Source organism: Symphalangus syndactylus, chromosome 1, assembly GCF_028878055.3.
Source record: "Symphalangus syndactylus isolate Jambi chromosome 1, NHGRI_mSymSyn1-v2.1_pri, whole genome shotgun sequence".
NCBI classification, from domain to species: Eukaryota; Metazoa; Chordata; class Mammalia; order Primates; family Hylobatidae; genus Symphalangus; species Symphalangus syndactylus.
In genome coordinates this window covers 36662814-36677483 of record NC_072423.2, presented here as the reverse complement: position 1 = coordinate 36677483, position 14670 = coordinate 36662814, and the positions used below count along the sequence as shown (strand labels likewise).

The window sequence follows — 14670 nt, the reverse complement described above, 5'->3', positions numbered from 1 at the left end:
GGAGTGGAAGATGGGGGCAGGTGCAAGGGCAAGTAGCAGACAGAGGGTGGGGGCTGTGCAGGAGGTGGAGGAAGGGGTGTGGGGGTTGTGCTGGGGATGGAGATGGGAGTGGGGGCTGAAGGAGGGGCAGGCAGCATGGGGTGGCACAGAGGGTCCTGACCTGTCACCAGGTTCCGGATGAGGAGGGCCTCGTCCTCTTTGTGGTACTCCAGCATGCCCTGGAAATCCTTCTCTTTCCGCTGGACCGTGACCTGCCTGTTGAGCTCATGGCGCTTCCTCTCACTCTGGGCCAACGCCTGGGCAGCTGAGCAGGAAAGAAAACAGAAAGCATGGATGAGACTTCCAGCTGCAGGCCTGAGGGTAGCGGGCATCTCTGGCGGGTGGAGGATGGGACCTGGGGCGGGGGAAGGGGCATCTCTGGCAGGTGGAGGATGGGACCTGGGGCGGGGGCATACTGGGTCCTCCGAGCTTCCACTCTCTTTGCAGGGTCTGTTCCTGCAGCCAGAGCCACACCCCAAGTGTAAGTGAGGAGCTCAGCATCCAACACTGGGGTCCACACTCTGGATAGGGGAGAGGAAACATCCGAAAAGGCATCAGGCAGGTTTCAGACCAGAGAAAACTTGTGAAGGATGAGAGCCAGCATGGTCTGTCGCAGCTCCTGCACAGCTGTTTCTCTTTCCCTACTGACTTCTAAGGAAAGGAGACACCATTTTTCTGGGAAGTGCTTGGCTTCGGCCTGGCCCACTACACTCAGTTCCCTGTGTGTGGCCACAGCGCGGCCATTGTGATGCAGCCGCAGGGCAAACCCAGGTGTTCAGGGCAAGGCCTGGGCACTGTCTGTCACTTGTGGGCGGTGGATCAGGGTGGTGATGGTGATAGTAAGGACACGTCCTCAGCCACTAAATGCAGGTTCAGGTTTAGGAAGCTGCCAAGTGCAGTCTTTGCAACTACATAAGATGATGACTATTTGGGAAGAGTTTCAGTGGCAGGGTTGAGGGTATAAAGGCCTGGTCAACCCTCACTCAGGCCTCTCCTCAGCCTCACACCATGGTAGAGGGACAGTGGGCAACCACAGCGTTATTCCCAAACACATCTCAGTGCTGACTGCACACGGGACGCTGTCCTAAGCATGGGAACAGACACTATGGCATGCTTAATCTGTCCCTGGCCAGTCGAACTAAGGAGACACATCTGTACATTCACATGGAAACACTACGACACAGCTCAGTCAGGCACCAAGCCAGGAGTATGTGATGTGGGTGCTGGTGGTGGTGGGCTGGAAGGACCCCACGGAGGAGGTGGGATGAAGGGTGGGTGCTGATGATGTAGGTGCTGATGGTGGTGGGGCTCAAAGGACCCCACGGAAGAGGTGGGATAAAGGGTGGGTGGGACTCTCACATCCAGGTTCAAAGGGGCTGATCCACTGGGAGAGGACCAATGGAAGAGGACCAGGATGAGTGACACCCAGGGAAGGGTGCTCCATGAACTCCTAGTGGCTGAAGGGAGGCTCTGAGCGGAGGTGGGGAAGAGTGTGAGAGGATGAAGGCTGGCAGACAAGGGCTGAGATTTCATTCTGCAGGCAATAAGGCAACGGCAAAGGCCAGACAGTGCTGTGAAAAAACAGGACTGGGAAGCTACTAAGCAATCTGGGAACAGGGGACAAGAACTGGACACAGGGGTAGGGGCAGACACAGAGAAACATCAGAAAAGAGAGAGTGATAGGTCTTCAGAGTAAGCAAAGCTTGAAGCCAAGAGACTAGGAGAATGAGAACTGGAGGAATAGCAAATCCAAAGTTGGTGGGCACATGGGCAGATATGAAGAGAAGTGTCCCCCTGCATGGAGATCACAGACATCCCTGCCCTCTAAGAGCTTCCAGTCTAGAGGAGCAGGAGATTAAACAGGTAAAATGACACCTGTGATCAGGGCTGTGCCCAACACACAAGCAGGGTCAGGACTATCTAAGATGAGACTCAAGCCCTGGGCATGTGGCTCCTGAGCTGAGGGTGGAAGGATGTGGAGGGGTATCCAAGCAGTGAGGGGCTGAAAGAGGGATCCAAGCAGGGTGACATATGTAAAGAGTGACACAGTGAGATTTGCAGCAGGGAGTCAGAGGGAGAAAACATTCTAGGTCTTTCTGGAAGAGTGATTTAAATCTCTACCTGAAGATCCCAGATTGGAAGTTTAATCCTGACTCCCCATAGCATGGAGTGAGGACCTTGGGGTTTAGGTCTTTGTGTTACACAGCAAACTTCAAGCCGTTTGAGGGCAGGGACCACCAGGTCACCTCTGGGTTCCCCATTCTTCTAGCCCTGCAGAGCCTTGCTCAGAGTAAGCACTCAAACTGGCTGAATTCTAGTGTCTTTTTTCCATATTCTGGCAACTGTAGATGTGTAAGCTCATGGGATCTGACTTCTATCGTGTGGCTGGACTGGACAGAGTCACCAAGGAATCAATGAAGTAGGAAGAATGTGCAGAGGGCAGGCAGGCAGCTCACACCCACAGGTGTGGCCAAGTGTACCTCTGATTCACAAAACACACTCACTCACACCCCCCTACCTTCTAGGTCCTGGGCTTTCTTCATGTAAATCTTCAGTTGCTTTTTGAGCTTCCTCTCATTCTTTTCCAGCTTTTCTACCAGTTCTTTAAGGTCCTGGAAGCAGAGGAAGCAGTGTGAGAACAGACATCAGCCTGGCCTGGGATGGTGGGGGTAAAATCCTGCTTGGAGTGGGAGGTGACCAGTGCGGCCCGTGGGCAGCCGTCAGAAATGCGCCAGGAGAGCTGCTCCTCACAGGCTGTTGCCACCTGCTCTGGAACTCAGGAAGTGGGAGATGATGAGTCAGAGTCCATTCTCTCAAGGCAAGACTCCTCCCAGGTCAGGCTCTCTGGCGCCTTGCTGAATCCCAAGCCTCCCCAAGCCAAGCCTCCTCTGGTTGCCATGCCAACCCCCCAGGAGACACACTCAGCCTAGGAGCCCCAGGGTGGGGCGGGCAGTGCCCTGGGAAGGAATGGACAGGTGGAGGTGTGAGAATGCAGGGGTCAGTGAGGTTGGAAGAGCAAGCAGGCAAGTGAGATTACCCGGGGCCCAGAGGCAAAACAGGACACTGGTGTGGCCCCAGTCCCTAGCAGCTGTTGCCACTGGAAGCCCATCAGCCCACTGAGACCTAGAACAGCAAGCCACTGAGGGAGGAGTTTGCTGTCATTAATGTCACCCCCATCCCAGCTTAGCAGTGGTCCTCTGTGGCCAGGGACACAAAGAGGAGAAGAGGAGCCCTGCTCCATCACCATTAGAGCTGGCCTCGGTGACTAGAGAGCGACAGGAAGACAGAAGCGAGTAATCCATGGTGGAGCCTCTACAAACACATTAGGTGACAACTTTTTAAGATCAGCCTGTTGACAGGAGTTGGCCCAGTCCCAGGGATGTGGCCATCCCAAGCTACACACCTAGTAATAGATGTTGTTAGGGACTTTATTCATCTTGATAAAGAAGCAAATCTTTAAAAATACTTCTTAAATTGAGAGGCATCTAAAAACCCAGCTTAAATGACAGGAGAGGCAGCAGACAGTAAAATCTTAATCAGTGACCTAAGAGTGGCCTCTCTGTGAGAGGCCAGTTGGTAGAAAGGACCCAGGTGTCTAGAGAAACTTGAGCCAGGATTCTCTGTGGCTACCAAAGGTCTCCTGTGAACCCTGAGTTCTACTCAGACTCCGTCTCCCCCGTTAGGTGCCTTCCCAAGCAGCACCAAAGCATGTGACGTCCCTGGCTCCCCGGCTCTGCTGCACTGCCACCCCTGCCTCGTGCTCATATAACCCTGTCCAGATCCAACCCCACTGAATCCTCAGCTACAGCTCTGACTCTTGCAAAGGATTAACACTTGGGGCCACAAGACTTGGCCAGCCCAGTGAATGGGGAGCCCAGGGCTGCTCCAGACTGGATCAGGACCAGGACGCTGGTACTATGACCACCATCAGTCCAAAGCTCCTCTGTACAACATTACCAAATCCACAAGATAAAGTATTTCTTGTGTCTTTTCCACCATTACTTTGAAAACCCTCACTACACCCTGGGAGGACAGACAATAAATGCTCTAATGCCTATTTGTAGCATTGTATACACCAGATGCTTCAAGAAGGAAAGATTAATCCAGTGGCCAGGCTTTGACTCCTGTCTTTGAGAGCTCTGACATCTCAGTCAGCTTCTCAGGAAAGCCCAGAAAATCCAATACCCCTCCCGAAATGCTCAAGCAGAGGTGATTGTAAAGATCCATGTCACTAATGGTGGCTTTGTGCTAAGACATGCCTGGGTGTCTAACCCCCAACCCCCTACAAATCCCAGAAGGCTGAATTCCTTAATGTGCTAAGGGGAATTACATAGAGCTATGCTACCCAAACTTTGTAGGGGTATTGGAACCACATGGGAATCTTTAAAGCTTGAAATCAACAAACTTAGAACAAATAAAGGGAACACAGTGCTGGCCACAGTGGTTGTAAACTTGTGGAGACACCAAGGCCCAAAGTCCTAAAGCCTAAAATTACAAAAGCTTACAGAATAATGAGTTCAATTCATAAGGAATCTTGGAAATGAAAAATGAGCACATCTGAAGATGGCTCTAAACTTTTCAAGTTGCTACCAGGAGGGACAATCACATCTTCCCCTCTACACAGACACCTTCCCAACCACTTCAGCCTCAAGCCGTTTCCCCTGACTTCCTTTACACTCCCCGTGAGGCTGCCAAGCACCTTGTGCTGTGGTTGTGTATACACGGTCTCCTCTCTGCCAGAGGTCAGTGCTTCACCAGCTGGCACACGGTAGGCAGGAATGCTTGCTAAGCAGGTGAACATACATCACCAACAGCCCCTGGAACCTGCTGCAGCTGACTTTCCCTAGGGTTCCCAGACTCTGTCTGGGCAAATGAGGAGGACCACGTTCTGGAAGGAGTCTCTCAGTAGGCTGCAAGCTGGAGCCCTCCTCCTCCTCCTCCTCCTTGCCCGGCCAGCAGCACAGGCCCCTACTCATGCCCCAGTGTCACCACCCCAGCAGAGGGGCCCACTGCACTGTTTCCTTTTGCTCTCTTAAGGTAGGTCTCCTAAGGTAGGACTACCCACCTCTTTCCATTCACTAACTCTCCTAAGTGTGGCCTTGGTAACCCTGTGTTGGTGTGCTGTGAGCTAACGCAGTACCTGCATGGTGCACAGCCCTCTTTATAGGGTGGTTGTTCACTGCACTACTTGGTCAATGGCCCCCCAGGGAACATAAGCCACCAAATGCATTTCCTAGGCTGCCTCCTCTACCTGGCAGAAGCTGGCCAGGTAGCTTTCTTTAATATGGTGCATTTCTTTTCATAAAGCCACCAGGTAACACATGTATATGCATCAGAGAGTGACTTGCAGACAAAGAGAGGGAGAGAGAGGGAGGAAGGGAAGATCATGTGTATGTAAGTGCTATTCAGCTGTGAGTCTGGGACCCCACTTTTCCTCTTGGGATCAAGTGAACTGGCCACCCAACCACAGATCATCTGGTTATAAAGTGAAATGACAGCCATGGCTGGACTCCTGGACGGGATGCACTGTGGGCACATGAACGTGTTGCACTCCACAGGCACATTCAGCTCCAGAAGGTGATTGGCACTGCTGAGCCCCACCCTCCGACTGCCTTCACTCCTGTCTGGTTGCCTTGGTCCATGCTTTTCTTCTCCCTCCCCCTCTGCCAGTCTCCATGATTGACATCCCCTTCATACCTCCTGTCTCAGCTCAAGCCTCACGTCCTCCCAAAAGCTCGCCCCACCATTTATTCTCTTCCTGTAATACTCATTGTTAACTCAAGGCAGAATCATGCTTTTAAAAACACTATCTACTTTCTCTCCTTTATCACATACCTTGCTTCCCCTACTGACCAATCTGCAAGCTCTCATCAGACAGGGGCCCTCTTCCATTTTTCTGGCATCTGCTGGGGCTCCTTTGCTGACTGTCTACAAAGAGGCCCCCAACAACTTCTTCCACTACTCCTCCCCTCAAGAGGTAGAATCTCTCTCTCACCATATCTGGCCTAGCCATGAGACTGGTTTTGATCAATGGGCAGAAGCAACAGTTAGTTCCGGGACTGAGTCTTAAGGGGTCTCGCTGTTCCTGCTTTCATCCTCTTGGAAGCCAGCTGCCAGGTAAAGCAGCTCAGACCAATGAAATTCGGCAAGAAGGCAGCTGAGGCCCCCCAGCCAACAACAAGGCCCCAGGCATAGGAGTGAGGCTGTCTGAGATCTTTCAGCTCCAGTGAAGGGGTCTTGACTGCAGACTTCTAGAATCTCTGTTCCTACTATAGGGCCAAGGGTCATGAACCTTGTCAGTTTTGCCAAAGGCAACCCCGATCCCATTTTCTTCCAGAATGTGACTTCCCAAAGCTGGGGTCCACTAGACATGGCTACCCACCAGATTCTCGTTGGTCAGCCGGGATATCTCCTGCTGGATGCCGAATTCCACCTGGGCCTCTGGGGAGAGCAGTAGCGTCTGGCAGAAGGTCTGCTGCTGTTTGTCCATCTCCTCCTTCAGGGCCTCGAGCTGGGCCTTGAGACGCTCCACCTCCTCCTCATGCTCCAGGCTCTGGGCCTGCAGCTGAGCCTCCAGCAGCCTGTGCCAGGGAGAGGACAGATGAGCACGTGGCCCAGGCCAGGGCCCCCTTTGTGAGGGGGCACAGGCAGAAACACAACAGGGGAGCAGCCAAGCATACAGCAGCAGCGGTTGCACATCCCGCAGAGGGATGAACGCAGCAGGATACAGATGCCATGGGGACCACGAGGCAAGCAGGCCAAACTGTCCTCCTCTCAGATGATGGGAAACCAAGGCCAAAGGTACTTCTGGTCCTAAGCCTTTTTCTCGACCCTTGTTCCTCATTCTGTGAGCATAGTTTGATGGTTTGGGATTGAAAGATTATCTCCCTGTCAAAATGTCCATCAACAGAAATACATTTCTTAAAGCATCTTTTAAATAAAAACATCTGCATCTGTCCCAAAGTCCACAAGAACCTCCTTCTTAAGATAAAACTCTGGCAAAACTGAGCTAATTATATTATTCACATATTTTCCCTGTGGCAGATTCTCCACAAGTTTTAGAAAGGCAAAATATTAGCCGCTTTCTTTTTTATCTTTACCATTATGACTAGCCCCATTTTATACATACAATTACTACATACACAATTTTTATATACAAGTTTCCTCCAGCCAAAAATGAAAACTAAGACTATTTGCAAATGATCTTGGGGAAGGTGTAAGATCAGCTGGTGTCATGACAAGAAGCAGAGAGATCTAGAGATCTTGCAAAGATTGAGAAGTCTCAGAACACTCTGAGTCAAAAGGCCCAAGACCAGGAGAGGTGCCAGTTACCTGGGCAATGCTCCCATCATAATAGAAGGCAAGAGATTAATGAAGGCTCATAGGCAGCCTCATCTTCAGGAAGTTAGATGCTAATATGACCATGATGCTGTCCTTCTTGGACTTAGTTACTTAAACCAGCTTTCTGATTCAGTGCAGCAGGCTTCATATGGAAGAAAGCTAGGGTGCTGGGGGAGAGGTACTGTACTGTAAAGAGCTTCCAGACATGGTTACATGGAAAAAATCCACCCCAGTGTCTTCCAGGGATGCAAATAACGATTATGACCAAGGTAGGCACACAGATAGGAACCAGGTTGTGCCCAGGGGACAGCTATTAGAGGCTGTGGCTGCCCTGGACGAAGGCGCCATGTTTTTAATTGCCATAAGACAGGTGGGACCACGTCTACAAGGGAGCAAGAGAGAGAGGGAAAGTCTACACTGTTGATATAAGCAACCACATTTTATGTAGCTGAGTCAGCTCCACAGCAGCAGTGGGTGTAACATCTGACTCCCAGTGGCTCCTCAACAAAGTTACATGAATGAAGAAGTGATTGAGAGAATCACTCATTCACTACAGGCGATATTACCTATTACCAAAGAAAAATAACACGAGATTTGTGGAGGATAATTGGGTAATTAAATCAGGATTTTAAATGAAATACAGCATTTAGATAATATCCAATATTGGCTACAGTAAGCACTTTAAAAGTAGTCACCAATAAGTTATACATTTAATGAGCGAGAAAAGACACTCTTGGGTTCTAGGCGAGCTGCCCTGAGGATTTCTCTCCTGCCTCGTGCAGCACGTTCACTGTTCATGTCTTATTCTCCAGGTGGACTGTAGCTGAGTGACTCAGCCAGGGTCTGTTCCTACTTAAACATTAGGCTAGCCACCTCATCGTGCAGGTGAGAAAACTAAGGCCAAAAGAGCTTTGAGGCCACGACCAGTGGCAGGGCTGATTCTAGAAACCAGGACTCTTGATTCATAGGTCTGTGCTTTATTAATGCATTCAGTTGCCGATTCATGAAACCACATCTGATCTGCTGATGGAGAGGCACCAGGAATCACCTGGCTTCATACAAGGGCCCTTCCTCCAATAAAACAAACTACTTGCTGGGACAGAAATCTGATCTTACTGAATAATAACCATGATAGTAACAGAAGTAGCAGCTAATATTTATTATTCCGTGGTTACATATCAGGCATGTGCAAAGTACTTCACCTGTATTAACCTTATTCCTTATAATGCCCCGTGAGGAAGGTCCTATTCCATTCACAAGGAAACAGACCCACCATGTCACCTTGCTCACAGATTGTGGGGCTACATCTGAAACCAGAGAAACACTACCCTGTCAATCAGCTGAGTAAACTTTCTTTTTCCAAGAAGAGATGCTCTTGGTGCAATGGTACCTTTGCTATATCCTCAGCAGGCAGCAAGGAGAAGCAGCATGAGGGCTTCCGGCTCCTGCTCCGCCACCACCTGGCTGAGGGAGCTGGGCCCAGCACTCATGCCACCTTGTCGAGTCCCGGTTTCCTCTCTGGAAAGCGAGCTCAATGATCACCAGTCCACCTCTTGTTGAGGTATGCCACAGCTCTTAAAAGCCACCTGCAGTCAACAGGCCTATGGTGTGACCAACACATGGTGTCCTTTTGGTGCATGCCTACCCTGTCTGGCTAAGCTGCTCACCCATTGCTGAGGGCCAGTGGGTTTCAGGCAGAGACTCTGATATCAGATGGAACCAGGTTCAAATTCTGAATCTTCTGCTTCACCAGCAATTTCCTTAAACCCTCCAGGCTTCAGTGTCTCCACCCCACGAAGGTGCTGTGAGGCCAGATGTCAAGGTGCATGCACTGCACTTGGCTGCCATCAGCACCAGGGACTCCCGGAGATTAGGACCAGCACACGTACTGATGGCAGGCTCTGGGGGGCACAGGTTGCATTTGGAACACAGCCAGCAGCACAGATCAGGCAGACATTTTTGGCTGATCCTGCAGTTAGGAGGGCCAATATGTAGTGTGGAAGCAGCACAGACCCAGGATTCCCCAGAGGTATGTTTCCTTCTCAGCCTTGTTCTAAAGAGCTGTGTGCCTGCTGCCATGTGACCTCCCGCACTTGTCTCTTTCTTCACCTATAGAACAAGTGGGCTGGACCATGTGGTTCTTGAGGTCCACTAAATGCTATCACCTTGACCCAAACAACCAGCCACCCTCAGCCATATCTGCACAGCCTGGGCACAGCGACAGATGGTCAACCACAGGGGCTACCAGCCAGACTGCATGCCAACTGTTCCCCGTGCTCTCACACCCACTGTAGCTGAAAAACGGTTAAGCATAGACATGAGCAGGCACAATGGACAAAGCAGACACAGGAAGAAAGGAATATGTTCCACCTGGCAACTTGCTTTAGGCCTTGGTAGGCCAAGCCGAGTTCTCCATCTTCATTTAAATATCCCCAATCCTCAGTCTTGCTAGAAACAAAGGACAGAAAAACAGGGTGTCCAGTGTAGAGGGAAGAGACAGGCAGGCAGAGTGTCCTGGAAAGTGAGGAGATTCTAGCCAAGGTTTGGAAATGAAAAAAAGGCAAGGCTCAAGAACTCTCATTTTCCCTTCTTCCTCTCCCCTGTCACCTGCAAACAGCGTCTCTCCCACAAGTTCTCTGGTTTCAGGTACTATCTTGGAAGTGGGTTCATGTGGTCTCATGTGCGGCCTGCTAATAACCCCAGGTGGGAAAGCATGCTGACCAAGAGACAGCAGAGGGCCAGCTTGTTCTGGTAACTCTGTAAATGGCTGCAAGGCAGCAGTGCGGGTAGTGTGGAAGCATTCACATAGCCTCACACATGGTGCTTCCCTCAATCAGATTGATTCAGACAAGCACAGGGAGAGATGCAAAAGGGGCTGGGAGGACAGAAACCTAAGTGTGCATGGAGGAAGCTGCAGGTAGTGAGCAGGCTCATGGTGGGGAAGGCATTGCATCTGCAGAGCAGCATGGGAAGCCCCTGGGGGACGTCAGGCCCAACCAGGGTAAGGAAGGAGACTGCAGACACTACCTGCTTTTCAATGCAGATCTTTCTGAGACTCCTTAAAGGCACAAAAATATTAACTAATCTTAACTCTAGCTCTCCTTGCAGGGTCTTTCTCAAATAGCTAAAACAAGTTTTGTGATGCTCTAGATGAGAACTGAATGATGTCTCCCCTTGACCTTGGGACTGGGGTGCGTTACCACTTTTTACTCAATTTGGGAAAGCAGGACTCCTTACCCCTCTACATGCAAACTCTTTTGCTGTCTCCAAGTCACCCAGTGTCTGCCCCATGCCAGCAAGGGCCGCTGCTGGAGGTCAGGTGTGTCCAATGTTTCACCTCCACCTAGGTCCTCAACTTGCACCGCCCTGGGCACACAGAGATACTCAAGGGCCAGCAGAGTTGGGTGCAGGAGGGCAGGTAGGGGCCTGCTGCCCCCAGCAGGACTCTGCCCCATCTCCCTGCTCCTAACAGCCTCTGTTCCTGGAATACTCCTCCTGCAGGCCAGATTCCAGCTTTCTAGGCAGGAATAATGGAGCAAGAACTGCATCCAAACAGCCCTAAATGAGGACCCGTAATCCCCTCGTCCTCATTCCCAGGGGGCAAACCATCTGTAAACCAAAAATAAAATCCTAAGGCCCCACCATCTGAAGGGACTTCCTCCTCAGCCAGGGCTCTTTTAATGTTTAACCTGAGAGACTGTTTCAGGCCACGATAGAAAGTGGGGGTCGGATGTGCCTCATTATACCTCTCCATCATTAACATCAACACAGACTTTAACAAATCCCAAACTCATAACTCAGCATCATCCCGTCTCAGGTGTTAGTGCCTGCATTTTACTAGGAGCTTTCATGGCTGGTGCTTTAACCCAAAGGCACAGCTCACTGGAGGACTATAGGCACCACGGCAGTGATTCTTGGGGAGGGCCGGAAGTAGAGACATCAGTGCTCAAAGAGAACAAGTGCAGGGATCCTGGGCTCCACCCACCTCCTTTCCCACACCAGAGAGACACTGACTCCTGCACCAGGACCCAGGGTCTCCAGACCTTGCACTAAAGCTCCTTTCCAGCCTCCAGCCCCCCACCACCCAGGGAGGGGCTGCTGGGGCTCTGTCTCAGAGGGTCACCTCACCTCTGTCGTCCCCATATAGCTACAGACTGCAGAGCTCTCTAGGGTGGGGCACGCGAAGCTGACTCACACAACAAGGAAGTTAGCATTAATGCCCAGGCCACCAGCCTCACAGGGCCATACTCCCAGAATTCTTAATTCTGTAACAAGCCAGGCACTATGGACAAAGATAAAAGTAGAGAACTGTGCAGCCCAGGCAGCCCACAGTGCTCAGGAAATCAGACACATGAGTAAATTAAAAACCAGTCAACCAACTTGCTTCAGCCATTGGTTCCCAGAGGAAAGAACCCCTGGAGGGGATCCTCCAGCTCCACTTAGGCCATTATGGGCCAAGGCCAGGGAGGGAGCGCTACCTCCTGGTGGGAAAAGAAAAAGCCCGAACTACTTGGCTCAGGATTTTTTGTTAAAAATGTAAGTGCTTGATATCAATTAATAAATCTACAAATATTTACAGAGAGACCACTGTGACACACAGAGATAAGTTAACTCGCTGCAGTCAGTCTCCAGCCACAGGAGGCAGTGAGGATCGGCATCCAGGAAACTGGCTGGAGAACCTAGCATCAGGGCAACTCCCAGCCCCACCTGTAATGAGCCCATGGCCCGGGCTAATCACCTCCACACCCTGGGCCTCTCTTTCTTTATGGGTGAAGTGAAAGCAGCCCACTGAATTATCGCAAAGGTTTCTTCCAGATCTTTAATTACTAACCTTACTGCAAAGGTTTCTTCCACATCTTATAAAAACCCAAACAAGGCCTAGGATAGTATTTACTTGGCCTCTGTGAAGATATTGAAAAACAGGATCTACCAACCATGGCCCTGCCACAGTTAAGAACCTGCCTTCCTGAGGAAACAGATAAGGTTCCTGCCAGCTCAGAGATGGTCAGTTTCCCGGTTCTAAAAAGCCCCCTGTGTGCTCCACAGATAGCCTAACTTCTTTAGTTCATACCCAAGCTTTCTATTCAACCTCCTAGCATATTCCCTGGGACCTCTGGGAAATGGAAGGCACACTCCAAACGCCAGGAACAACAGAGAAACATCTGAGGCCCTAGGCCTGGCCACATGAGGGTGAACGGTTTGTGGATTGATAAGACCCAGCCATGAAATCACAGCAGACCCAAACTGTGCTGCCAACTCAGGACCAGCAGAACTTTGGGAAACATAAGGAAATGATCACCTCCTTGAAAAAAGCCAAGAGCTCTTAGTCAGAACTGGTTAAAGCTGGGCCCTCTGGGGGAGGAGCTGGGCAGAAGCTAGCTCTTCCTGCCTTCTTTGCCATTCTGAGCAAGGCAGCCCACAGCAGCCGAGGCTCAAGGTCAAATGAGCCAACAGCGTCAAGCAAATCTTGAGACTGCACATAGTTCCTTGTCAAACACAGTCTCCGCTGTCCCGGACAGGCCCCTGGTGTGTGTACGGGGAGCGGGGTGGGGTGGGGGGTGTGAATAATAATCCCAGGCGCACCCGACCAAGCCCAGGTGGCAATGCCTGGAGGCCTCCTATCTTGCTGGGGACCTGGTGGGTGGAGAGGAGCTGCTAGGAGGTTTTCTGGGACTTCAGGAATGCACCAGTCTCACTTTGGAGTTCTACACTCTTGGTAAGGCTTGGGTAGAAGTGGACAGGAATCAAAGAAGCACTGTCAAAGAGTCCAACTGGAGCCCTGGCCACACTCCTGCCCCTACCTAACTCTGACTTTAAGTGCTCACCCCGAGGTGAGGCTGGGCTGAGGGCAGTGGCAACTTGTGCCCTCCTAACCCACTTCCCCATCCTTCTCCCATATACAGCCCTGAAAAGAAGACAAACTGCCCAGCACCCAGCTCATGTTCACAGCCCTCTTGCCCCTTCATTTTCCTATATATAAAATGGTGATAATGATGCTGGTGTCTCTTAGTTCCTAGAGGTAAAAAAGGAGAAAGCTTTTTTTTTTTTTTTTTTTTTTTTTTTTTTTTTTTTTTTTGAGACGGAGTCTCGCTCTGTCACCCAGGCTGGAGTGCAGTGGCGCGATCTCGGCTCACTGCAAGCTCCGCCTCCCGGGTTCACGCCATTCTCCTGCCTCAGCCTCTCCGAGTAGCTGGGACTACAGGCGCCCGCCACCGCGCCCGGCTAATTTTTTGTATTTTTAGTAGAGACGGGGTTTCACCATGGTCTCGATCTCCTGACCTCGTGATCCACCCGCCTCGGCCTCCCAAAGTGCTGGGATTACAAGCGTGAGCCACCGCGCCCAGCCAAAAGGAGAAAGCTTTGTGGAAGCAGAAGTGCCACCCGCATTCCTGCAGCTCCTCTCAGAGCAGACCCTCAATAATAGCTTCTCTCCCCAGAGTTCGAAACAAGGGAAAAGACACAGTTATAGGGACCAAAACAAAACTCTATAAACTTACGAAGGTTAGCAAGTGATAAAAGTTCTGAACTTGAGGATCATGAATGCTTAAGGAGGCTATGACTGGGAATGTGATGGAAGCCCCCAGAAATCTAAGCAAAATTCAGCATATGAGTGTAACCTGTTCTAGGGAGAGGATAGATGTCATCAAAATTCTAAATGATCTCCCACAAATCACACATGTGTAGATATAATTTATATTTAAACAGTAGAACTCTCCATTACAGAAAAACTGTAGGAAAGGCAGAGCAGCTGTCTATCTCCAAAGCACCCCAGTTGCCAGGGTGGCCCTCATGGTAATGGGAATCCCCTTGTCATGGGCTCCACAGAATCCCAGTTGGGTACCTGTTCCCTGCCTCTCCTCCCTCAATGCTGGGATTTGCAGCAATCATGAACACTTCCCAAAGCTAAGGCCAGACTGGGAGAGAGGCAGGCCCACCATGGCCACTTCCACAGCACCTGGTGCAGCACACACTGTGGAGCTGGCTCTTCAGGCCACCACTCCCTAGGGCAGCCGGCTCCTTTTCTGTACTTAACTCAGTTTCACAGGCTATTAATTTCCTATTGTATGCCAGGCTTGCTGGGAACAGAATTATTTTAAGATATAATAAAAGCTATTTTTATTTTATCACCATCATTATTATTGCTGTAAAGGAAGACAAATCCAGGGTATTAAGCAGCCCCTGGGAAAACCTAAACTGGGGTCTGGATCCCTGACAACCACTGCATGAATAAAAGGGGCTGCCAACGGTGACGGCTCTGAAGATCGGGGAGATACGCACATCGCTTGTCAG

The 14670-nt window shown here is 50.7% G+C and overlaps 1 protein-coding gene and 1 long non-coding RNA gene across 5 annotated transcripts in view; one reads left to right on the top strand and one right to left on the bottom strand.

Annotated features, from left to right (window-relative positions):
• The window catches only part of LOC129493498 (uncharacterized), a 37034-nt gene extending 32998 nt beyond the window's left edge, over positions 1–4036 (top strand). The window contains exon 4 of the long non-coding RNA XR_008661158.2: positions 2628–4036. This is a non-coding gene — a long non-coding RNA (uncharacterized lncRNA). The remainder of the gene's footprint in view (positions 1–2627) is intronic.
• MYO5B (myosin VB) overlaps positions 1–14670 on the bottom strand; it is a 363462-nt gene that overhangs the window by 20691 nt on the left and 328101 nt on the right. For 3 of the 4 annotated variants that reach the window (XM_063639552.1, XM_055299651.2, XM_063639556.1), the window contains exons 30-32: positions 6422–6620; positions 2558–2651; positions 161–304 (exon numbers count right to left, since the gene is read on the bottom strand). In XM_063639552.1, coding sequence (XP_063495622.1) covers positions 161–304; positions 2558–2651; positions 6422–6620 — 437 coding nt within the window. Of the gene's footprint in view, positions 1–160; positions 305–2557; positions 2652–6421; positions 6621–9750; positions 9829–14670 lie in introns of all 4 variants that reach the window. The other variant, XM_055299641.2, reaches the window with a different exon arrangement.